At 43.6% G+C, this 24,945-nt stretch overlaps 1 protein-coding gene across 1 annotated transcript in view; it reads right to left on the bottom strand.

Moving 5' to 3' along the window:
* The window catches only part of LOC310668866 (large ribosomal subunit protein uL29-like), a 455,615-nt gene that overhangs the window by 72,715 nt on the left and 357,955 nt on the right, over positions 1-24,945 (bottom strand). The window contains exon 3 of the mRNA XM_083422227.1: positions 3,372-3,453. Coding sequence (XP_083278353.1) covers positions 3,372-3,453 — 82 coding nt within the window. The remainder of the gene's footprint in view (positions 1-3,371; positions 3,454-24,945) is intronic.

The raw sequence follows: 24,945 nt of genomic DNA, 5'->3' as shown, positions 1-24,945 counted from the left end.
TTGCCGATTCAAAAGTCTTTTGTCTCATTTGCCTAATTTTCCATTCTATCTCTTGATTTATCATTTGCATATATTGTACTTGGTATAACTTTATTTCTCTCAAGATTTCCTGTGACTTTGGTTTTGCTCTCAATTTCTTCTCACTCTCTTTTATTTTCTCCAAAATTTTATCTCTCTTTTCCTGTTGTACTCTCTTCTTTAATGTATTTTGTTGTATCAAGAACCCTCTCATAACAGCTTTACTTGCGTCCCAAATTATTCTTTTCTCAACTGAGGTACTCATGTTTATCGCAAAGTAATCTCTCAAAGTTTTTGGGGCCTTCTTAATCACTTCTTGATCTCTGAATAAAGTGTCATTCATCCTCCATCTAAAGGAGCCAATTGGTATAAAGTTCATCACCATCTTCACTGCGTTATGGTCGGAGCAAGTCTTTGGGCAGATTTCCACTTTTTTTGTCTTTGGTGCCAGGCCTCTAGTAATCCATATTTGGTCAATTCTTGTCCATGTCATTTTGGCTTCAGAAAAGAAGGTTCCCTCTCTCCCCAGGGGGTTCTTTGTTCTCCAAATATCTACTAAGTCCAAATTGTCTGTCAACTCAAAAATGGTTTTCGGTAGTCTACCATCCTTGGTGACTACCTGCCGTTGTGCCTTGTCCATATTTGTGGAAACTACTCCATTCATATCCCCCATCAAAATCACATTGTAATCCAGATAGTCTGTCAATGTCTCATGCAACTTTTTAAAGAATTCAGATTTTCCCTCATTCGGTGCATATACGCCTACTATCAAAAATTTCTCTCCATGTATTTGAATTTCAATTGCCAAATATCTTCCTTGATCGTCTTTGAAGATGAATTTCGGTGATAGGCTCTCCTTAGCATAAATAACTACTCCTCTTTTTTTAACTCTGTCTGAAGAAATAAATTCCTGACCCAATCTCTTGTTGATTAAAACTTTCCTATGAAGCCTTGTCACATGAGTTTCCTGCAAGCAAATCAAATCTAATTGTTCCTTTTTTAATATATGGAAAATCGATTTCCTCTTATGCGGAGAGTTCAAACCGTTACAATTCCAGCTTAATAGTTGCAGAGACATGATGTGTTTGTTATATTCTTCCTCCAGTTGCTCCCAATGCGTCTTCTTGCTCGGTCGGTCTCTGTGGTTTCACCTTGTCCAAATTGCCCAAGCCAAGGATTGCTTTTGCCCTGTCTAATGCTTCCTTCTCTGATGCTCTTTTCGATGTACTTTGCTCTTTTAGAAGTTCTTTCTGAAGGTCCTCCTTGTAGTCTTTCAAGAATCTGTCTTAATCCTCCACTGATCTTATTTTAATCTTTCTTCCTTTAATACTAAATGAAAGGCCTTGGGGAAATTCCCACCTGAAAATAATTTTGTTCTTTCTCAGCTGGTCAACCAAGTCTCTGTAATTGGATCTAAGTTCTAGGAAATGTTTCGGAATGTCCTTAAATATTTCCACTCTTATCTGATTTATTTCCAAAGCCTTTTGAAAGTGCAGTCCCAAAATTTTATCTCTCTCCTCTTTGGATCTGAACGTGATCAAACAATCCCTCGTCTTAATTTTCCTTCCCCCTCTTCCAAGTCTAAAAGCACTCACTATTTTAAACTCCTCTTTCTCCAGATCCAAATTCCAAAATTTCACAAATTCCTGTGTAAGAAAATCACTTAATTTATCTTGTTCAAGTTCCGGCAAAGCCCTGATTCTCAGATTCGTTTGCTTCTCTTTCAATTCGATCATAGAGAACATTGATCTGTGGTCCTCCAATTGTCTATGGATCGGTGGTATTTTTTCCTCTGCGGCGACCGCTATCTCCTTCACTTCCTCAGCAGTCTTTCGGGTCGTGGAAGATTCCTCTAATAATTTCTGTATAGATTCTGTATTAGTATTAACTTTTTGGCCCAAATTATTAATACTCGCAGTATTTTGATTAATGCTTACAGTATTTTGGTCTATTTTGGATGATGCTTCTGCAACTCTTTTATTGGTTTCAGCTACCTCTTCTGTCAATTTATTTATTGACTCCTGAATTTTAGCCAATCCTGCAGCTAAAACCTCGTCGGTTGACATACCTTTTGGCTTAGGTTGTGCAGGAGCACCCCCTGATGGGCCAGATACGGAAGCTCTCCTTTGTTGTCCAATTCCCGTGTGAAAAGATCTGCCAGACCTTGTTGTTTTTTCCTGAATCAGTTCTAATTTCTCTTTCCCATCTGCCATGCCACACAAGATAAAAACTCAAGGTCGTCTCCCAGCTGCAGCTATTTTACACAACTTTAAAGAACAGTGGAAATTTCCTCAGTTATTTTGTAACAGTTCCAACATCCACTAGGGGGACACAATGTCAGCAAATAGCTACTTTGATAAAAATGTCCTCTTTCTTTCCCTTGTGCCCCCTGCTTATTTTTCAGATACTTTAATATCAGGATAGACCCAACAGAAACTCTGTATTTAATTTTTGCAGAGTTAAGTGTCAAAAAATATCTTCCGCGATTCCTCTGTAAGGCTTATATTGTCCTTTGACAGCCCGAGTCCAGGCGTCGGAGCGGTGGTTCTTAATCTTATAAGTCTTTTCATGCAAGAAAAAATGTCTTTCAATTCTTCCCCCTCCTCTCCTGCTTACTGGAGGGGGAATCTCTCTTTAGACATTCAGATTTTAATTCCTTTTAAAAACGACTTTCAAAGTTTTAGCTCGCAAGCTCTTTGCTTTGTTCTATCTACAGAGCGGAAGGCTGACTTCCTGTTTAAGCCTTACCGCTTCGGTTTCCAATCAATTCTTTCTTATATTTTGAGTCCAAATTAAATCCAATTTAAGTTCCGCGTTTAATATCCGCGTTTCTTTAAAATCTGGTATTTCCCCTACTCATGGGTAGATCTTTTAGAGTCCGAATTGTCCCAGGAAAAAGCCGGCGCTCTCCGGTAACAGCTGTGCGGCGTCGCTCCAAAGAAGCAGCAGTCGACTCTCAGCACCGCGCCACAAACCCCGCCACGCTCCGGAGCCCGTACTGGACGCCATTAACGATTTGGGGGGGGCGCAAAAGGTGCCCGCCGAGTCCCACGGTCGTAGGCTTCCTCCGCCTACGATTTCAAGGGTCCCCCGCATCGCCGTTGCGGTAGAACCCAAACTTCTTAAGAGCTCTCCCTCCGGAGATCAGAGGGATGCCTCCATTACCGATGGCGCTCGACCCGGAAGTCCTGACATGTGCTCTTTTGAGTATGACCAACATTTGATGCAACCCATTATGAACATGGTGCCAACACTTTCACTGGGAGTCCCCCCCCCCTTGATCCACCAAAAGCAACTGCAAGAAAAAGGGTGGGCCACAGAAAAATAAAGTTTAAATGAAACTTCAAACTCACTTTGTAGAACTTCCTGAGGTTTTCCTTCTGGGTCTGGTTAATGACTGTCAGCACTCTGGCAATGGATTTGCGAACCACCCGGCTGCAAGGGGCAGAAGAAGAGACTTATGGTTCAGTGCAAAGCACAGCCAAAAGCTGGCACTTGAATTCAGAAGTTTTTCCAACACACTGGACACTTAAAATTCATTTCTGCTGAAGGATAACACACAGTCAGAAGAGTGTATTTACTTATTTTTCCTCTTTCCAACCTCTTCCATGGCAACACTAGGGCTCTCCCAGTTTGTTTTGGGCCCCACTCATCAAGCAGGCCACACGCTGGATCTGATCTTTGGTGCTGGCATAGATGTGATCATGCTCCCCCCTGTGGAAGTGCCATGGTCTGATCACTATGCTCTGAAAGCCAAGATTGACTTCCCGCTCCTCCCCTGCGAAGGCTGATGGATCCTGATAGATTCCGTTAGGCCTTGCAGGACCCTGCTCCTCCTGGAAACTCATTAGATGACCTTGTCGAGGACTGGAATAACCGGCTCTTGGCGGCTATCGATAAGATCACGCCTAAGCACCCCCTGCGACCCCATCAAAACCAGGCCCCTTGGTTTACTGAGGAGCTCCAGAAAATGAAGCGGGATCTCAGATGGCTAGAGCAAGTATTGTTGGCTATTTGCAGTTTAGTTGCGCTGCAGAAAGCTTGCTGGGGAGACCATGCATTAAAAGGATAAAAATAACTTTAACAAGGTTTTAATACCAAAAACAAAAGCTCCTTTTATACTAAATATATCAGCAAGCGAACTTCCGGGTTAGCGCCATCGGCGAGGGAGGAATTTCTCCGACAGGGAGGAATTTGCTCTGCAGAAATCGGGTCTGGCTGCCGCGGCGAAGGCAGAGACCCTTCAGAAATCACAGGCGGGTGAAGCCTGTGAGCCTGGGATTCGGCGGGCACCGTTTGCGCCCCCCCCCAAATGCAAGGGACCCTCTTTTTTTAGGGGTGATCCCTACCGGAGTGGGGGGGGGTGTGGCGCGGTGCTGTGAATCGACCGCTACTTCTGTGGAGTGAAGCCGCTAAACCTTCGCTGGAGAGTGCTGACTTTTTCTTGGAAAATTTGGAACATTTGACAACAACCCGTGAGTAAAGTGGAATTTGGAACTTTTAAAAGGAGAAAAATTACTGAATTTGGCTACGAACGGGGGAGGTTAGAAACAGGAAGTCCGCCTTCCCCTTTTTGTAAATAGACGGAAGCAAAGAGACTGAGCTAAAGCCTTGGAAAATAAACAATAAAATACATATTTCTAGTATTGAAAATAGTAAATCCCCCCCTTGGAAGCAGGAGAAGAGGGGGGGGGCTTCTTTTGTGACTGAATTGGCCTGCGGAGAGGCAAGGGGAGGGCTAAAAGCTCCGTCACTCAGACCCTGGAACCGGGCTGCCATTGGAATGCGCACCGGCTGTATTGGGAACTGTCAGGGGTTCAGGAGCAGAGGCACAGGAGAGGGAGGAAATGGAGAGCGAAGGGGAGGAGTCCGAAGGAAATGTCAGCGATGACAGCGATCCGAGGTCTCTGAGTCTGTCCAGTGAATCAGAGGATTCACAAAGAGGGGCTCCCATGGTCAGGGCAAGGGGAGTACCCAGGGGGGCACTTCAGGGAGAAGGGGCCAGAGGGGACTCAGAGAGCAGCAGCTGGAAATCGGGACCAGCGTCCACACCAGAGAGAAGTAGGGGGGAGGAGTCCCAGGCATCGGGATCAGGCGGCGCGCTACCAGCGGGAGAACATGAGGCAGGATTGACCACACCTCTGTCAGGGAGCGAGGAAACGGTTAAGAGGAAGGTTAAACGCGCGCGCGCGCCAAGTTCAAATGTACAGGAAGGCGGCACAGTTGGCAGCCCGGGTAGGGAGCCAAGTCCTAAAGCCCGCCGAAGAGAGCGGGAGGAGTCAGGAGGGTCCACGTCTGCGTCAGAGGAGTCCAGGAGGGAGGAGACCCCGGGGGGCAGTAGGACCCAGCGGAGAAAGGAGAGAAGGGAGAGGTGGAGTAAGATTAGAGTCTTAAACTGGTGCACAGGGGGCGGAGATTCAGACGGAGCTTCGCCGGTCTAAACTCTGGACGTAGAGCTGGGGCGCTGAGGTTTGGAAATGGAAACTATTCTTCAATAAAGACTTTGATACTTTACTACCGGCCAGCGTTGGTCCTTTGTGAGCTGGGACCAGGAGCCAGCTCTGACAGGAACGTTCACTGACAGCTTTCTAAATAAGAGTGAAACATTGTTTTAACCTGTCTTTCTCTGCTACAAAAAGGGCAAAGGGACTAGAAACAAAATTAATTCTACTGTTGCAGCTAAGCTTAAAAAAGAGATATTTTGACTCAAGATAAATTTAATTAGTAACTTTGTCCCTCTAGAGGGAACTTTTGAAATTGCTACAACTGCTACAAGTGCTACAAGCGTTGGAATTTTCCTACTGCATGTTTTGACTCTGGGACTGTGAGATCTAACCTTGAGCTGTGGAATTGTTATGGCAGATGGGAAAGAAAAAATAAATATATCAACAACAAGGTCTGGGAAACCGTGGCCGCGAAGAGCCTCGGTATCTGGGTCTACTACTCCACCTGCCCCACCTCAACCTAAATTAAAAGAAATGGCAACAGACGAAGCTGTGGCTATTGCATTAAAGAAGATAAATGATTCATTGGAACAACTTACTAAAAAAGCAGACGACACAAATAAAAAAGTAGAAGAGACTAACAGGAAAGTGGATGAGACAAACCAAAAAGTAGATGACGCAAACAGGAAAATTGACAAGAATACAGAAAGATTGATCAACGTGGAACAAAAAGCCAATAGTAATGCAGAATCTATTGAAAAATTGATTAAAGAATCTAATTTGACACGGCAGACTGCACAGGAGGCCAAGGAAAAAGCTGCTGTTGTGGAAGCTAAATTAGCCCAACTGGAAACAGAAAGCGTTCCAGACCTGGTGAGACAACTTGAGGATCATAAATTGAAACTTTCTATGATCGAGCTCAAGGAAAAACAGGTCAATCTGAGGATCAGAGCAATACCTGAGGTGGAAAAGGATAACCTGGCAGATTTCCTCACGCAGGAATTTGTAGAATTTTGGAAGTTGGAACAAGAGGAATTTAGAATTGTGAGGGCCTTCAGGCTTGGAAGAGGAGGGAAGAAAGGGAAGAATAGAGTAAGAGACTGTTTGATTACCTTAAGAACCAAAGAAGAAAGAGATACAATCCTAAGCCGGCACTACCAGAAGACCTTAGTAATAAAGCAGTCAAGAGTGGAAATATTGAAAGATATTCCGAAATATCTTTTGGATCTTAGGTCCAACTACGGCGGATTGGCTGCTTTGTTGAGAAGGAATCAAATTATTTTCAGGTGGGAATTCCCTCAAGGTCTCTCTTTCACCTTTAAAGGAAGGAAGATAAAAATAAGATCAGAGGAAGACAGAGATAAGTTTCTGAATAAATACGAGGAAGATCTGCAGAAGGAACTTGGAAAAGAGCCAAAAGTGACAAACAGAGGATCACCAGATAGAGAGTCAGAGCAGAGAGCATTTGACCCAAAAAGAGGAATTCTGGACGTAGCAACACTAAACTACGGACTGGATCTAACGAACACACCACCGACGGAAGAAGAGCAAGCACTTGGCGCAGTTGGAGGGAAACAAAAGTAACTACATAATGGCATTGCAAATATTAAACTGGAACATTAATGGCGCTAACTCCCCTGAAAAAAGGAGGATAATCTTTCACTTACTTAAAAAAGAACAATTGGACTTGATTTGTTTGCAAGAAACACATGTGACAAGGTTGCACAGGAAGATATTAATTAACAAAAGATTGGGCCAAGAATTTATTTCATCAGATAAAGTTAAAAAAAGAGGAGTAGTCCTATATGCAAAAGAGAGCCTATCACCGAAATTTATGTTTAAAGATGAACAAGGAAGAATTGTTGCAATTGAAATTCAATCACAGGGAGAGAAATTCTTGATAGTAGGCATTTATGCACCAAATGAAGGAAAATCTGAATTTTTTAAGAAGCTACATGAGACCCTGATGGACTATATGGAATATAATATGATCTTGATGGGAGATATGAACGGAGTAGTGTCCACAAACATGGATAAGGCACAGAGACAGGTAGTCACCAAGGATGGTAGACTACCAAAAACATTTTTTGACATGACTGAAAATATGGATTTAGTTGACATCTGGAGAACAAAGAATCCCTTAGGAAGAGAGGGAAATTTCTTTTCTGAGGCTAAGATGACATGGACAAGAATTGACCAAATATGGGTAACTAGAGGACTGGCACCGAAGACCAATAAAGTAGAAATCAGCCCTAAAACTTGCTCCGACCATAACGCTGTGAAGATGGAAATGAAATTGACACCAACTGGTTCCTTTAGATGGAGAATGAATGATGCCCTGTTTCGAAGTGAGGAACTGACCAAGAAGGCCCAAAAAACTCTGAGAGACTATTTTGAGATAAACATGAATACTACAGTGGAAAAAAGAGTAATTTGGGACGCAAGTAAGGCGGTCATGAGAGGTTTTTTGATACAACAGAATGCAATTAAGAAAAGAACACAAAATGAGAAAAAAGATAAAATCCTGGAAAAAATAATGGAAGGAGAGAAAAAACTGAGGGTGAAACCAAAGTTGCAAGAGATTCTGAAAGAGATAAAGTTATACCAAGCACAATATATGAAAATGATGAACGAGGAGATAGAATGGAAGATTAAACAGATGAGACAAAAGACATTTGAATCGGCAAATAAGTGTAGGAAGCTTCTGGCATGGCAATTGAAAAAAAGACAAAAACTTAACACAGTTACGAATTTGGAAGTGGAAGGAAAGAATATACAGAATCCTTTGGAAATTAGAAAGTGCTTCCAGAGGTATTTTAAACAATTGTATACACAGGAGAAACAGAAAGAAATGGACATTGATAGATTTCTGGAAGTTAATGGACTACAAAAAATCTCTCAGGAAAGTAAGTTAATGTTGAACCATAAAATCACAGAGCAGGAAGTAGAAGGGGCCATACAGAACATGCAACTGGGTAAATCTCCAGGACCAGATGGACTGACTTCAAGATACTACAGATCTTTGAAAGAATGGTTAATACAACTTTTAAAGGAAGTCTGCAATGAAATATTGGAGGGGAAAAAGGCACCAGAGTCGTGGAAAGAGACTTATATTACACTTATACCGAAAACAGAGACTGAAAAGACACAACTTAAGAACTACCGCCCCATTTCACTGCTTAATGTGGATTACAAAATTTTTGCAGATATACTGGCCAAAAGATTAAAAAAAGTATTAACAGAAGTATTCATAAAGATCAAGCGGGCTTTCTCCCCGGTAGACACTTGTCTGACAATACGAGAAACATAATTAATATTATTGAGAAACTACAGGTGAAGATCAACACTAAAGCAGTTTTGATATTTGTGGATGCGGAGAAAGCCTTTGACAAAATTTCTTGGAGTTTCATGAAAAAGAATTTACAGGGGATGGGAGTGGGTGAGGGTTTTGGAAATGGTATAGGTGCAATTTATGCAGAACAGAAGGCCAAACTAATTGTGAACAATGTGGTGACAGAAAAGTTTAAGATTGAGAAAGGAACGCGACAAGGGTGCCCAATCTCTCCACTGCTCTTTATATCAGTCCTGGAGGTTTTGCTAAATATGATAAGAAGGGACCAATCGGTTAAAGGGACACAAGTTGGGGCTAAACAGTACAAATTGAAAGCATTTGCTGATGACTTGGTAATAATAATAATAATAATAATAATAATAATAATAATAATAATAATAAATATTATTTATATCCCGCCCTCCCCAGCCGAAACCGGGCTCAGGGCGGCTAACAACAATAAAACAGTACAAAAGTACAGCACAAACAACACTCTAAAATCATTCAATTATAAAATTAATTAATTCAAGACACTGGCAACCATTGGGCCAGAGCTCTGCGAAGATTGCCGAGGGAGGGAGTCAGGCTGTGCCCTGGCCAAAGGCCTGGTGGAACAGTTCTGTCTTGCAGTCCCTGCGGAAAGATGTCAAGTCCTGCAGGGCCCTGGTCTCTTGTGACAGAGTGTTCCACCAAATCGGAGCCACGGCCGAAAAAGCCCTGGCTCTGGTTGAGGCCAGCCTAACTTCTCTGTGGCCTGGGACCTTCAAGATGTTTTTATTTGAAGACCGTAAGTTTCTCTGTGGGGCATACCAGGAGAGGCGGTCCCGTAGGTACGAGGGTCCTAGGCCGTATAGGGCTTTAAAGGTTAAAACCAGCACCTTAAACCTGATCCTGTACTCCACCGGGAGCCAGTGCAGCTGGTATAGCACCGGGTGAATGTGATCTCGCAGCGAAGACCCCGTAAGGAGTCTCGCTGCAGCATTCTGCACCCGCTGGAGTTTCTGGGTCAGTCTCAAGGGCAGCCCCACGTAGAGCGAGTTACAATAATCCAGTCTGGAGGTGACCGTCGCGTGGATCACAGTGGCTAGGTCAGGGCGAGAGAGGTAAGGAGCCAACTGCTTAGCTTGGCGGAGATGGAAAAATGCCGCCTTTGTTGTAGGTGCAATCTGCGCCTCCATGGAAAGGGAGGTGTCGAAGATTACACCCAAACTCTTAACAGACGGTGCTGGCACTAATTGTGCCCCCGTAAGAGATGGGAGTTGCCCCCCCAATCCCATATCGTCCCGTCCCAGCCACAGGACCTCTGCCTTTGAAGGATTTAGCTTCAACCGGCTCCCACGTAACTGTCCAGCCACAGCTTCCAAACATCTGGTCAGTGTGTCTGGGGCCGAGTCAGGATGGCCATCCATCAACAGATAGAGTTGGGTGTCATCAGCATACTGATGGTAACCCAGCCCAAAACTCCGGACAAGCTGGGCGAGGGGGCGCATAAAGATGTTGAAAAGCATCAGGGAGAGTATCGCACCCTGAGGTACTCCACACACCGAGGAGTGGCGCGATGACAATTCCCCCCCAAGCGCCACCCTCTGTCCCCGACCAGAGAGAAACAAGCGCAGCCACTGAAGGACTGTGCCCTGGATCCCCACGTCGGCAAGGCGGTGGTCCAGAAGTTCGTGATCGACCATGTCGAAAGCTGCTGACAGATCTAGAAGAATCAGCAGCCCCGACCCACCTCGATCCAGCTGTCTACGAAGATCATCTGTTAGGGCAACCAGAGCCGTCTCGGTCCCATGACCAGCGCGGAAGTCGGACTGGAATGGATCGAGAGCCGATGTTTCATCCAGAAACCCACCAAGCTGTTCAGCAACCGCTCTCTCAATCACCTTACCCAGGAATGGAAGATTCGAAACCGGGCGGTAATTGGATAGATCTAAAGGATCTAATGATGTTTTCTTTAAGAGCGGGCGCACCACTACCTCCTTCAATTCCCCTGGGAATGTCCCCGTACAAAGGGACAAATTGATGATATCCCCCAGGAGGGCCCGCACCTCATCTGGACACGCTCTAATCAGCCAAGACGGGCATGGGTCGAGAGGACAGGTGGTGGGCTTTCCAGCTCGGAGGATTCTGTCCACATCGGCTGGGGATATCCGGTCAAAGTGGTCCAATACTGGACCTGAGGACAGTCGAGGGGCCTCCAGTTCCTTTATTGTATCCAAATTGGCAGGGAGGTCATGGCGGAGCAACAAGACCTTCTCCGCAAAAAAGCTCGCAAATGCCTCACAGCTGTGTGTCAAATTGTTATTTAAATTTGGCTGTCCCTCAAGGGACGTTAAAGACCTGATTACACTAAATAATTGCGCCAGGCGAGAACTAGCGGATGCAATGGAGGCCGAGAAGTAAGACTTCTTAGCAGCCTTCACTGCCATCTCGTAGGTTTTCATAAAAGCCCTATAAGATGTTCTTGAGGCTCCGTCACGGGCACCCCGCCATACTCGCTCTAGCCGTCTGAGGTCCCACTTCATTTTCCGGAGCTCCTCGGTAAACCAGGGAGCCTGGTTTCTGCGGGGTCGCAGAGGGCGCTTAGATGCGATCTCATCGATGGCTGCCAGGAGCTGGGTATTCCAGCCCTCAACAAGCTCAGTCAATGAGTCGCCAGGGGGAGCAAGGTCCCGCAAGGCTTGGCGGAATCTATCAGGGTCCATCAGCCTCTGCGGGCGAGCCCAAATCGGCTCGCCACCTAAGCAGGGTGGGGGTGGAAAGTCAATCCTGGCTTTCAGAGCGTAGTGATCAGACCATGGTACCTTCATCGAAGGAGACCTGATCACATCTATACCTACGCCAAAGATCAAATCCAGCGTGTGGCCTGCTTGATGTGTGGGGCCCGAAACAAACTGGGAGAGCCCTAGTGTCGCCATGGAAGACACCAGGTCCAGAGCCTGTGAGGAGGGAGTGGCATCAGCATGGATGTTGAAGTCCCCCAATACCAATAGGTTAGGGAACTCCAAGGCCCAGCCGGCCACCGCCTCCATTAGGCCTGACAGGGTGGCTGCTGGTGCGCTAGATGGCCGGTACACCAGCCAGACAGCCAAGCTCTCCTCGGAGCCCCACACTAGGCCAACACATTCAATGCCGGGGATCGATGGTGATGGTAGAGCCCTGAAAGGACAATCTTCCCGGATTAATAATGCCACCCCTCCCCCCCGGCCCACAGTCCGTGACTGGTGGAGGACGGAGAAACCCGGGGGCACCATCTCTCGGAAGGTAACAGTTTCCCCTTCGCGCACCCAGGTCTCTGTCACACAAGCCAGGTCAACCCCCTGCTAGGTGAAGAAATCTCGCAGGGTGGCGGTTTTGTTGCCTATAGACCTGGCATTGCACAACACCAGTGACGGAGGTGAGTTATCCTTGCTCACCGTACCCTCGTCCCTCGGGATGAGGCGCAGATTGGAAGGGGTACGAGCATATCCATATCTCGATCCCCTTCGCCTATAACATCTGCCCCCACCGCCATACCTCCCTCACCCCTCCACGGTAGCAATCCCAAGCCTCATAGTAGCCTCCGTTGATGGCAATTAATGTTATTCTTCCACAGCCAAAAATAATAAAACCTTAAAACAATAAAAAACAAAAAACAAAAACAGCCCAGAAAACAATAAAACAATACAAATAAAAACTGCCAAAATTACAAATTCATCAAAATCTAACAAATTCCCAAGCCCACCCAAACATCCATCCCACCCCCCCCCCCCCCATATATAAAAAATCTAAAGGGAAAGGGAGATTTTAAAACATGTTAAAAATAACTCTGCACCCCTCCAGGTCCTCCTGGGCAGTAGCAGCATCAGTGGCAACAACTGTCCTTGTGAGGCCCCACCCTGGGCCAGATAGTAGGTGGCAGGAGCAGTCCTTGTGAGGCCCGTCAGGCCCCGCCCTGGGCCAGGTGGTAAGTGGCAGGAAGGAGCAGGGCCCTCAGGCACTCACACAGGGAGTCCTCCTGGGCAGCAGAGCAGTCCTTTTGAGGCTTCAGGCCCCGCCCCAGGCCAGATGGTAAGTGGCAAGAGCAGGGCCCTCAGGCACTCACACAGGGAGTCCTCCTGGGCAGCAGGAGCCAGAATCTAGTACTAAAAGAGCATTGGAATTGATTCAAGATTTTGGTCAGGTAGCAGGCTTTAAGTTAAACAAAATGAAAACCAAGGTTTTAGAGAAAAACCTAACTGCGATGGAGAGAGAAAAGTTTCAGAAGGAGACAGGACTAACACTGGCTAAGAAAGTGAAATATTTGGGGGTTAATATGACTACTAAGAATGTGAACTTATTCAAGGATAACTATGAAAAATGCTGGTCTGAAGTGAAAAAGGATTTAGAAATATGGTCAAACTTGAAACTATCACTGCTAGGCTGAATTGCTGTTATAAAGATGAATGTATTGCTGAAGGATGCTGTTTTTCTTTCAAACATTGCAAATTGTGGATAAAATGGATTGTTTCAAGAAGTGGCAGAGAGATATCTCTAGATTTGTCTGGCAGGGCAAGAAGCCTCGAATAAAATTTAAGATATTAACAGATGCTAAAGAAAGAGGTGGATTTGCCCTGCCAGACCTTAAACTCTATTATGAATCAGCCACATTTTGCTGGCTGAAAGAATGGATGCTTCTTGAAAACACTGATGTTTTGGATTTGGAAGGTTTTAACAATGTATTTGGTTGGCATGCATATTTGTGGTATGACAAGGTTAAAATAGGGCCTTTAGGAATCATATTATCAGGAAAGCATTGTTTAATGTTTGGATAAGGTATAAGGACTTGCTAGAAAATAAAACCCCAAGATGGTTGTCACCAATGGAAGCGAAGGCATTGAAAAAACTTAATATGGAGGCCAAATGGCCGAAGTATTGGGAAATTCTGGAGCAAGAGGGAGACAGGCTAAAATTGCAGTTTTGAAAAATTGAAAAATAGAGTGAGAGATTGGCTCCATTATTATCAAATAATGGAGGCATATAATTTGGACAAAAGAATAGGCTTCCAGGTGGAAAAATCAAAATTAGAAACAGAATTGTTAGAACCCAAAGTTAAGAATCTGTCTAGAATGTATAACTCGCTGCTGAAATGGAATACTCAAGATGAAACGGTGAAATCTGCTATGATTAAATGGGCACAAGATGTTGGGCATAACATTATGATGGCTGACTGGGAACAGGTATGGACCACAGGTATGAAGTTTACGGCATGTAATGCCTTAAAGGAGAATTTAATGAATGATTTACAGGTGGTACATAACACCAGTCAAGCTGGCAAAAATCTATCATTTGCCCGATAATAAATGTTGGAAATGTAATGAGACTGAAGGTACTTTCTTTCACCTTTGGTGGACGTGCCCAAGGATTAAGACCTTCTGGGAGATGATATATAATGAAATGAAAAAGGTATTTAAATATACCTTCCTGAAGAAACCAGAAGCCTTTCTCCTGGGCATGGTCGGCCAATTGGTGCCAAAGAAGGATAGAACTTTTTTTATGTACGCCACAACAGCAGCAAGAATACTCATCGCACAGTATTGGAAGACACAAAATCTACCCACCCGGGAAGAGTGGCAGATGAAGCTGATGGACTACATGGAAATGGCGGAAATGACCGGCAGAATCCGAGACCAGGGAGAAGAGTCAATGGAAGAAGATTGGAAAAAATTTAAATTATAAATTATTGTTTCCTCGACTTCTCTCCCGGCTGGAGAGGTGAAGTGCGGCTATGGCAGGAGCCTCTATAGCTGTGCGTCACCTCTCCAGCCGGGAGAGCGCACGCGGGGCTAAAGAAGCACCCCGTGACCCTCTCCCGGCTGGAGAGGTGACGCGTGGCTATGGCAGGAGCCTCTATAGCCGTGCGTCACCTCTCCAGCCGGGAGAGCACGCGTGGGGCTAAAGCAGCCCCCCCCCCCGCGACCCTCTCCTGTCTGGAGAGGTGACGCGTGGCTATGGTAGGAGCCTCTTTAGCCGCGCGCCACCTCTCCAGCCGGGAGAGCGCGCGTGGGGCTAAAGAAGCCCCGCTTACTCTCTCCTAGCTGGAGAAGGATAGGATACAGATTTTATTTGCATAGCCGACAGGCCATAGCATCAAAGGACAAACACCAACAGGAATACATTACAGATATAGTTAAAATCTCGTGACCTATTAAAACCCTAGGTAAATTAATAATCTCAGTACTTAAAACTTGGCAGAAGTAATAAAATAATAATAATAAAACATAATGATAATAATCATAAAAACCTAGGCGAGGAACCCGGGTGACGACACTGATATCATTCAGATACCAGCTCTCAGTCTCATTGCTCTCTCGATAAATTTGGCAACCTTCTCTGTTGTCGAGCTGTTCTGGTCGGCTAGAAGTGAGAACAATTTGGCTTCGCAAGAGCGGCCCGGGATGGCAGATAGGAGCAGCGTAATGGTCTCGTCCCTGAGATCTTTATATAGGGAGCAAGACAAGAGAACGTGTGACACCGTCTCTACATAGCCAGCTCCACAGGGGCAGAGCTGGTTCTCAAATGGAATTTTTTGATATCTACCTTCAAGAACAGCTGACGGTAACATATTTAGTCTGGCCAGTGTAAAGCCCCGCCTAAGTTTTGGAATGGTTAAGGTAGACAAATAAGGTGCCCGAAAATCAAAATGGGAGGGGGGCAGATAAGCGTACCAAGCACTAAATTTCTTAATATAGGCCAGATTATTCTGCTGCTCAATATCCTTCATGCGCTGATCAATAATGGTTTTTGCCTTGGGGAGACCCATTTTCAGAAGATGCTGTGCTTGTAGGCCACATGTAAGTAGTTTTTGATGCACTACTTTGGACCACCGACTTCTATGAGCATCTCGTGCTACTAGAGGTAATAGTCCGGATGGGTTTAAATTTAAACGAAGCCAATAGTTGAATGTTCTTATCCAGGTCCGGGTCTCGACGGAGAGGAGGCCAGTCTCCAGCCGTAGGGCCGCATTTGGTACGCATGATGGAACGGCTAGAATCTGTCTTAAGAATTTAGACTGGACCGTTTCAAGTGTGCGGCAATGATTTCCCGTCCAGATTTGGGCCCCGTAGAGTAGTTGCGCCAAGGGTTTTGCTTGAAAGACCTCCAAAGCTGCTGGGATATGTCTGCCCCCCTTCGTAAAGTAAAAGCGAGACAGTATTTTGACGCTTTGAGATGCTTTTTCCCTAGCATATTTATGGTGGGCCTCCCAGGCCCCTGTTGACTGGAAAACTACTCCGAGGTATTTGAAAATTTTGACCTTTTCTATTGGCTGATTGTCCATCTCCCATCTGTGATGTCTGTGTCTCCTAGCGAAGACCATGACTTTAGTTTTTTGGTGATTAACCACCAATTGATCTCTCCTGCAGTAAGCTGGGAATTCTCTTAGTAGCCTTTTGAGGCCTACTTTAGTTCGAGATAAGAGAACCGCTTCGTCTGCATAGAGGAGCGCTGAAATTGATTTTTCGGCCAGTTTGGGGGCATGAAACTCCGGGGATGTTAGGTGTTTGACCATGTCATTTATATATAAGTTAAATAAGGCTGGGGCTAGAATGCAACCCTGCTTGACTCCTTTGGTGGCTGGTACAGGGCCAATTAGTTGCCCATTTACTGAGGCTCTTACATATAACTTGGAGTCTTTATATAGGCTTTTTATCAAGAATAGTAATCTTTTGTCAATGTTGGTAGCATTGAGTTTGACTCGTGAAATCGAGTCAAAGGCCGCCTTCAGGTCAATAAATGCTGCGTATAGAATCCCACGTGTTTTATTGACATATTTGTCAATGAGATGTGCTAATACGAAGCAATGGTCTATTGTTGTTCTGCCCTGTCTGAAGCCGGCTTGCTCCTCTGCCAGAACTGCCTCAGTTTCCATCCAGTCAATTAGTTTGATGTGGAGGTGTTTGGCGTACAATTTGCTGGGAATGGGGAGGAGGCTAATGGGTCTGTAGCTCGCTGGGTCTGCCATAGGACCCTTTTTATAGATTGGGATGATTACTGCCTCTGTCCAGCAACCAGGGATTATGCCTGTTGAATCGATGTATGTAAATATTGACGCCATTATAGGAGCCCACCAACTGGTATTGTTCTTCAGGAGCTCTGCTGGAATGTAGTCTATGCCCGGAGCTTTGTTGTTTTTCAGTTGGGCAATTAGTTTCCCCACCTCCTCTATGGAGACAGGAGGCCAATATGGTAAATTCTCAGAGTAGGCACTTGGATCGTTGTGCTGAGCTTTGTCGTCATAGAAGAGGGTTTGGAAATATTTCATCCACTCCTGGGGTTCTACAGTACATGTGGGACCAATCTGCTCTTGGCCCAGGAGCCCCCTAATGGTACGCCAGAAGGAGGTTGAGTCTTTGTCATTCGAGGCCTTCACTAATCTACACCAGGCCAATCTCTCAGCTTTTTGTTTTTTTACCTTTAATAGCTGTTTGTAATTTCGTCTTAAATAGATGTAGGCCATAAATAGCGAGGGTGCTCCGGAGTTTCTGTAATTCCGATAGGTTGATCTCAAACGTTTCCTTGCTTGTCTACACTCCAAATCAAACCAACTCTCTTGATCCTTTGCCCGCTTTGTAACAGAGTTAAGTATCTCAGTTGTTAGGAAGGTCTTTAGTCTTGCTAATAACTCGTTGAACGAGTCCATGGCCTTTTCCCCGGTATTAGCTAATACAATGGCTGAGTAGATGGTCTTCACGTCTTCCGAATGGAGGAGGTGAGTTAGCTCTGTATTGAGCATGGGGGACCATTTAATGCTTCTGGGGGCCAATGATCCCAGGTTAACAATGGGGGTGTAGTAAAGGTTAGCCGTGGGTTTGTTAAACGATGGGCCATTGAGCGCTAAAGTTAGTGGGAGGTGGTCGCTTTCGGTGTTATGTCCCACTTGAAACTTCGACACAGAATTATAGGCGAATCTTGATATCAGAATATAGTCTATCACACTTCCTCCCATCTTTGAAAAATGGGTATATCAAATAATTTAACAACTAAAATTTAAAAAGCAGAAATACAGACCAAAATTATTACAGATCACAACCCAGTCACATTAGAATTAAAGGAATACAAGAAAACTAACAAAAGATGGAGACTTAATGAAAGAATATTAAATGACGAAAAGATTGTGAAAAAAGCGCAAGAACTAATGAAAGAATTTTTTGAATTAAATAAAGAACAGGATACAGACATCAGGACAATATGGGATGCAAGTAAAGCTTTCATAAGAGGCTTTTACATACAACAAAGTGCAATAAGGAAAAGAATCAGAGAGCAAAAACTAGAACAAATAAGGAAAGAAATAGGAATAAATGAAAAATTATTAACAAAACAACCAAAAAATGAACTAATAAACCAAAAACTAAAAATATTACAAACCCAGGCTTCAGCAATATTAAATAGTGAAACTGAGGATAATATTAAATGGATGAAACAAAGGTCGTTCGAATTTGCAAATAAACCCGGAAAGATGCTAGCCTGGCAATTGAAAAAAAGACAAAAGGAAAAACTGATTGATAAAATAGTGGAAGAAGGGAGAACTTTAGATAATCCTGAAGAAGTTAAAAAGTGCTTTATAAAATATTATAACAAGCTATATAAAGCAGGAAATGAGACAGAGGATGAAATAAAAAAGTATTTATATGGAAAGGATATACCTAAAATTAAGAAAGAAAAGATTCAAGATCTAAACTCCCCAATAACCACGACAGAGCTTCATCAAGCGATAATTAAGATGAAACTGGGAAAATCCCCAGGTCCAGATGGTCTTACCGCAATACATTACAAAAAATTAGAGGAACCATTATTATCACCTATGAAGACACTCTTAAATAGAATACTAGAAGACGGGAAGATTCCCAACACCTGGAAACAGGCTCACATAGTAGTAATCCCAAAACAAGGACGAAATAAAGAGTTTATAACCAATTATAGACCAATATCATTACTAAATAATGATTATAAGATCTACGCACAAATATTGGCAACACGATTAAAGACAGTTTTGCAGGATTGCATAAATAAAGAGCAGGCAGGGTTCTTGCCGGGCAGGAAAATGAGTGATAATATAAGAACAGTGATTGATATGATCGAGTATTTAGACATGAAACCGAGTAAGAAGGTAGCCTTTGTTTTTGTGGACGCGGAAAAGGCGTTTGACAAAGTATCATGGAAATTTCTAAAAATATTATTAGACCAGATGGACATGGGGGACCAAATTACAAGAGGGCTAAAAGCAATTTATGAACAACAAGAAGCAAATATAATAATAAATAATGACACAACTGATTATTTTAAAATACAGAAGGGCACCAGACAAGGGTGCCCACTTTCACCGTTATTATTCATTTTGGTTTTGGAAATATTAAATCAAGAAATCAGACTGGATCAAGAAATAAATGGAATATCCCTAGGAGAGAAAATATACAAAATAAGGGCATTTGCAGATGATTTAGTCTTAATGGTGGAAAACCCAAAGGAAAGCATAGCAAAGGCTCTAGAAAAAATGGGAAACTTTGGAAGGGGCTCAGGTTTTGCTTTGAATAAAGAAAAAACGAAACTAATGGTAAAAAACATGGGAGATCAAGAGAAAAAGGAACTGGTAGAAAAATTTGGATTACAAATTGTAAAAAAAGTGAAATATCTAGGAATACAAATAACAATGAAAAATATAAATTTGTTTGAAGATAATTATAAAAAAAAACTGGGAAGAAACAAAAAGAGAAATGGAAACTTGGACAAGATTGAATTTAACACTCTGGGGTAGAATTTCGGCTATTAAAATGAATATTTTACCAAAACTCTTGTTCCTTTTTCAAATGATTCCCATAATAGGTAAAGATGATTGTTTTAAAAAATGGAAAACGGACCTAACAAAGTTTATATGGCAAGGCAAAAAGCCACGGATCAAATATAAATTACTAACCGACATAAAAGAGAGGGGAGGTTTTGGACTCCCAGACCTGAGACTATATCATGATGCGGCATGCTTTACTTGGATCAAGGATTGGATCAAATTGGATAACAGTGACATTTTGGATTTGGAGGGATGGAACAACAGATATGGTTGGCATGCCTCTCTAATTTATAATAAAGTGGCAGTACATAAAGAATTCCTGAACCATGTAATTAGAAATGCATTATACAAGGTCTGGGTGAGATATAGAAGGTTGTTAGAACCGAAAACCCCATGGTGGGTCTCACTGTTAGAAGTAACATCTGTTAAAAAGAAGAATACTATAGGAAAAATGGCGACATACCAGCAGCTCCTAAAGGAAGAACAGGGCCAATTAAAATTAAGACCATATGAAGAGGTGACCCAATACTGTACTACATGGTTTCAATATCACCAAATTGCACAAATATTCAATCAGGATAAAACAATAGGATTTGAAAAAGATGAATCAAAATTACAAAAAGTATTATTACAAAACTCAAAAAAATATATATCCAAAATGTATAATTTCTTATTAGAATGGGAATTAAAGGATGAAGAAGTAAAAGAAGTTATGATCAAATGGGCATGTGATATAGGATATGTGATTCGGCTAGAACAATGGGAGAAATTATGGAAACATTAAGTTCACGGCATGTTACACAATAAGAGAAAACTTTATGAAAATGGTGTACCAATGGTACTTAACTCCGGTAAAATTGGCTAAAATTTATAAATTAAATTCGAATACCTGTTGGAGATGTAAAAAAGAAATAGGAACAATGTTTCACATGTGGTGGGAATGCCGACCTATTAAACAATTCTGGAACGAAATTTACGAAGAACTCAAAAAGATGTTTAAAATATCTTTCATTAAAAAACCAGAGGCATTCCTTTTAGGCTTAATTACAAACGATATTCCCGAAAATCAAAGGAAAGTGTTCCTTTATGCAACAACAGCTGCCAGGATGCTTATAGCAAAAAACTGGAAAGGGAGGAAAATTCCATCAGTGAAAGATTGGCAAATTAAATTTTGTGAATACATAAATCTGGCAAGACTCACAGCATTTATAAGGGGACAATCGGACCAGAAATTATTAAAAGAATGGGGTTGTGCAAAAGAGTATATGAAAAAACATTGTTCTGGAGTAAGTATATTGGTATGTAATGAATGATGCTTTACAGGGTTAAAGGAAAAAATAAATGGTGTATATATATAAAAAAAGTATAAAGATGAAAGTAATTTAACCAGACACAACAATACAGTAAGAGTAAATTTACTGAGGTTTTAGAACAAAGGAAGGAAGTCAATATGTGTAAATGTACGTAGTGATATGTTTTTTCCCCCCTGTAAATGTGTGCTTTTTCGTTTTCGTTTGGTTCTGTTTTGTTCCCCTTTTTTCTGTGTTTTTTTTTTTGTATGTTCCGTTTTGTTTGTTTGTATAGTATTTTTTTGGATTCAATGTTTGTAATTTTTGTTATGATTTTGCATTGAAAAAAATAAAATTTAATCGAGAAAAAAAAAATTCTGTGGCAAGGAAAAAAAAAAAGAGAGGGAAAAAAATGGGTATACTCCCCTGGGTGGTCCTCTTCCCTACTACCGTTTAATATCATCAGCTCCCTTCCTTTTGCGACCTGGGCTAGGCATAGCCCCGAGAAATTACATTTAATATCTTTAGAAAGTCGTGAGACGCATTCTTCGGTTGGGCTTTCAGGGTCCTGAATCTGATTATATTGGCTGTAAAGGTTGTTATCATCAGTACCCATACGGGCGTTGAAATCCCCCCCGATTATGATCGGTGTAGAAGGGTAGGAAGATTCTATGGACTCTAAGAATGCCTCTAACTCTGCCCAGTTAGCTTTCACTATAGATTTTTTTTGGCAGGGGGGCAGATAGACATTGACCACTACCAGTGCATCTCTCTTAATTTTGAGTAGGACTGCCGTGGCTAGTGAATTGCAGTTTGGGAGGGCTTTTAAGGAATGTTCAAGCTCTGTGGAGATGAGACTAGCTAGACCTCCACTAGGCCTACCTCCCCTCACAGATGGAGTAGCAAGTAGGGAGTGGCAAGAATACCCATTGAACAGAATGGGGTCGCTGTACCAGGTCTCCTGCAGGAGGATGATATCGAATCGCTTTAGAAACATTGCAAATTGTTGATTGTTTTTCTTAGCGCGCCATCCTGCAATGTTCCAGGACAGCAGCTTTAATTCTCTGTCCCTCCATGGTGTAGATTTGTTGGGTCCACAGAGTCCAGTGACCCCTTTACATCTAAAAAAACACTCCCATTAAGTTTGTCAATAGGCATCTGCTGCATAAGGGAATGATTATCCATAGCTCCCGAGGACTTAAGGGGGTGGTTTGGGCTTGGGGGAGTAGCTATTTCATTTGGGGAGAGTTTAAGATAGTTGAACCAGGTACTCGGAGATGTGACAGTCTGTTTTAGTTTTGCCTTACCATACACCAGCGGGGGCTGCGATTGGTCTTCCGAATCTACACATTTAAAGGCGCCTCCCACCGTCCTCTTGTCCACTAGGCACTTGGGGGATATAGGCCGTGTGTGTGAGCCTTCCGTAGTCTCAACATGGGCCACCTTTTTGGTCAGTCTGCTTCTCAGGGTGTCCAGTCTAACCAAGATTTCCCTTTGGGCTGGCGTCTGTAGTGACCAGAACCGATTTATTAAGGCATGTTCTTCTATGGAGAAAGAGTCCTCTCTGTCGTTCGAATGAAGTTGAGTCTCAATAGGAGCTTTGTTTTTCTGCTGATGCACTAGGCTCTGGTTTTGTTGGTTTTGTTGCATGTGCACTCTATCGTACTGTTCCTCTGTTCCTGGTCTCCCTTCCCCCTTGGCCGCCAGTAGGGAGGTTAGCGGGGCTCTGTTTTCAAAGATTCTTAATAAATCTATTCCTTTCTTTGAGAATAGATTTCTTGTTCTAAAGATAAAGTTGACCAGATTATGATCTTTAAATGTGATCAGGGCGCGGACTGAATGTCCATCTTGATATAGGTAGTCTATACTGTCTATGTCGGTTGCCTTAACTGCCCCAGGTAGAATGTTGTTTATTATGGTCAGCAGGTGCCTCACGCGGTCTGTCCCTGGGAAAGGACCCAGTGGTTTTGGATAGTTCGTGAGTACCATCTTTTCCGGGCTTAGGACCAGGAGCCATTCTTTCTTTCTACTGGGGGCTTGGAGTTCCCGCGGGTTTCCGTCTATATTGGAGATCCCCAACTTACTTCTGTTTGCCGTTGCTACAGGGATCCTAGGAGGGTTCAAGGCAGGAGCATCCAGCTGTAGTTTGGTTGCTTTTGTCAGGCTGGGCGAACATAGGGGGAGAACAGCTGTGGGGGGGCTTATTTCTTTGTGTGTACTTGGGGGATTATTTTCACATATGGGGAGGGGTTTGGTCTTTGGCGCGTCTCCCTTGTTGATCTCTTTGGTGCCTTGAGCTTTGATTTTTTTTGTGGGTATAGGAGATGATGATAATAAGTTGAAGAGTTTCTGCCACTGTTTTTTACTGACGTGTTGGGTTTTTCTAGACGGCTTAAAATTTTTGATGTTTTTAGTTTTCTTCGTCTTGGGTTCCAGTTTTCTTTTGCATGAGTTCTTTTTGGGTGGTGTATAGATTCTAGCATCTGAGTCCCGGGTCTGATCTGTGGCTCTTTTTGCTTGTTTGAAATTCTCCACAAGCGTCAGGAGTAGGCCATTTGTTACTGCTAGGAAGTTTTTTATATTGTAGAGGTCTGTGCGTATCTGCACTATTTGATCGTGTAACTGGTCACCCCTCTCTTCTATACTGTTGGCACTCGCTGTAGGCTGAGGGTCTTGCTGGTTTTCCCTGAGATTCTGAGTAGATTGTTGGTGCTCAAGGTCATTGGGGTTGAGGGAATTGGTCATCCAGGCGTTCTCAGCTAGGTCCAGTTCCTGCGCCCAGCTCCTGGAATAATCTGGTCTTTTGTGCTCAGTTTGTAAGTCTTTGCGTTGTATTGACCAATCCAGCACAGTAGGGGCAATTTCTTTTGGAGTGCTCTTGTGCTGTAGATTCTTATTCCCTTCTTTGTGGGGGAAGTAGTTGGTGATTTTACTTTGCTTCCTTCGGGGCTCCCACTCCCCCTGAGGTGATATTGGTGCAATTCCCAGGTCCATATAGTTCTTTCTTGTGAGGACCATGTTGAGCGTGGAAGAAGGTAATTGAGAGCAGTTTGCTGGAATCTCTTAGTCCTGGGTTTTTTGGCTTCACTTGACTCAATCACAAGACGGATTATGTTTATCTTCCAGTTTCCCACCTTCAGAAGGTGGGGAGGGTTGTTTTACAAGCAAGGTTTCATGCTAACGCTTCTGTCCTGTGGTGCCTTCCCCCTTATATTTGCGAGCAGAAATACCGAGGCTGTCTCCAGTACCCTCGTCACCCTCAAAGAAGTTATAAATGACTAATAAATCAGGATGGTTTACTGCAGCAAAGTAATAGGGCTTGGGCCAGGAGATAAAATGAAGCAGAACTTGCCTTCAGTATCAGCCGCTCCCTATTTCTCGGCGTCCTTCGTCTTTTCCTTTGTAGATTAGTTAAGAAACAGCTGCCAAATGTTGTAGATAAAATACTGAGGCCGATAAAAGCTAAATAAAAACTGATAAAATTAATAAAAACTGATAAAACTAATAAAAATTAATAAAAACTGCACAACTGTTGCGGAGCTCTAGTCAGTGCTTCTACTAACGACGCCATCTTGGACTCCTCTCCTATATTTTATGGTCCCCAGCTAGATGGACCAGTGGCTTGACCTAGCTGGAGAAGTGACGCGCGACTATGGCAGCAGCCTCTCCGCTGCGCCTTTCCGCTGCTCCCTGACCTGCTCTTTGGGGCTGGTGGTGGGCTTCCCCCCGCCAGCCCCAAAGAGCAGGTCGAAAGGAACCTGAAGCCTGGAGAGCGAGAGGGGTCGTTGCGCAACGACCCCTCTCGCTCTCCAGGCTTCCAAGGTAGCCGCCTGAACGCACCTTAAACGGCACCTTGTTTTAGAGCGGGAAAACAAGAGGGGGAAAATTCTCCCCCTCTCTGCGCAGCACCTCCTGCCGCTTCGCTGAAGGGGCGCTGGGCAGAGAGGGGGAGAATTTTTTTCCCTTGTTCTCCCCCCTCTAAAACAAGGTGTGTCCTATTGTCCGGTGCGTCCTATGGTGCGAAAAATACGGTAGATACAGTGACAGAACTGGAGGCCCCTC

This window comes from Podarcis tiliguerta (genome assembly GCF_965153285.1).
Source record: "Podarcis tiliguerta genome assembly, chromosome: W".
Lineage (NCBI taxonomy): Eukaryota > Metazoa > Chordata > Lepidosauria > Squamata > Lacertidae > Podarcis > Podarcis tiliguerta.
This window is presented reverse-complemented; position numbering and strand designations above follow the sequence as displayed.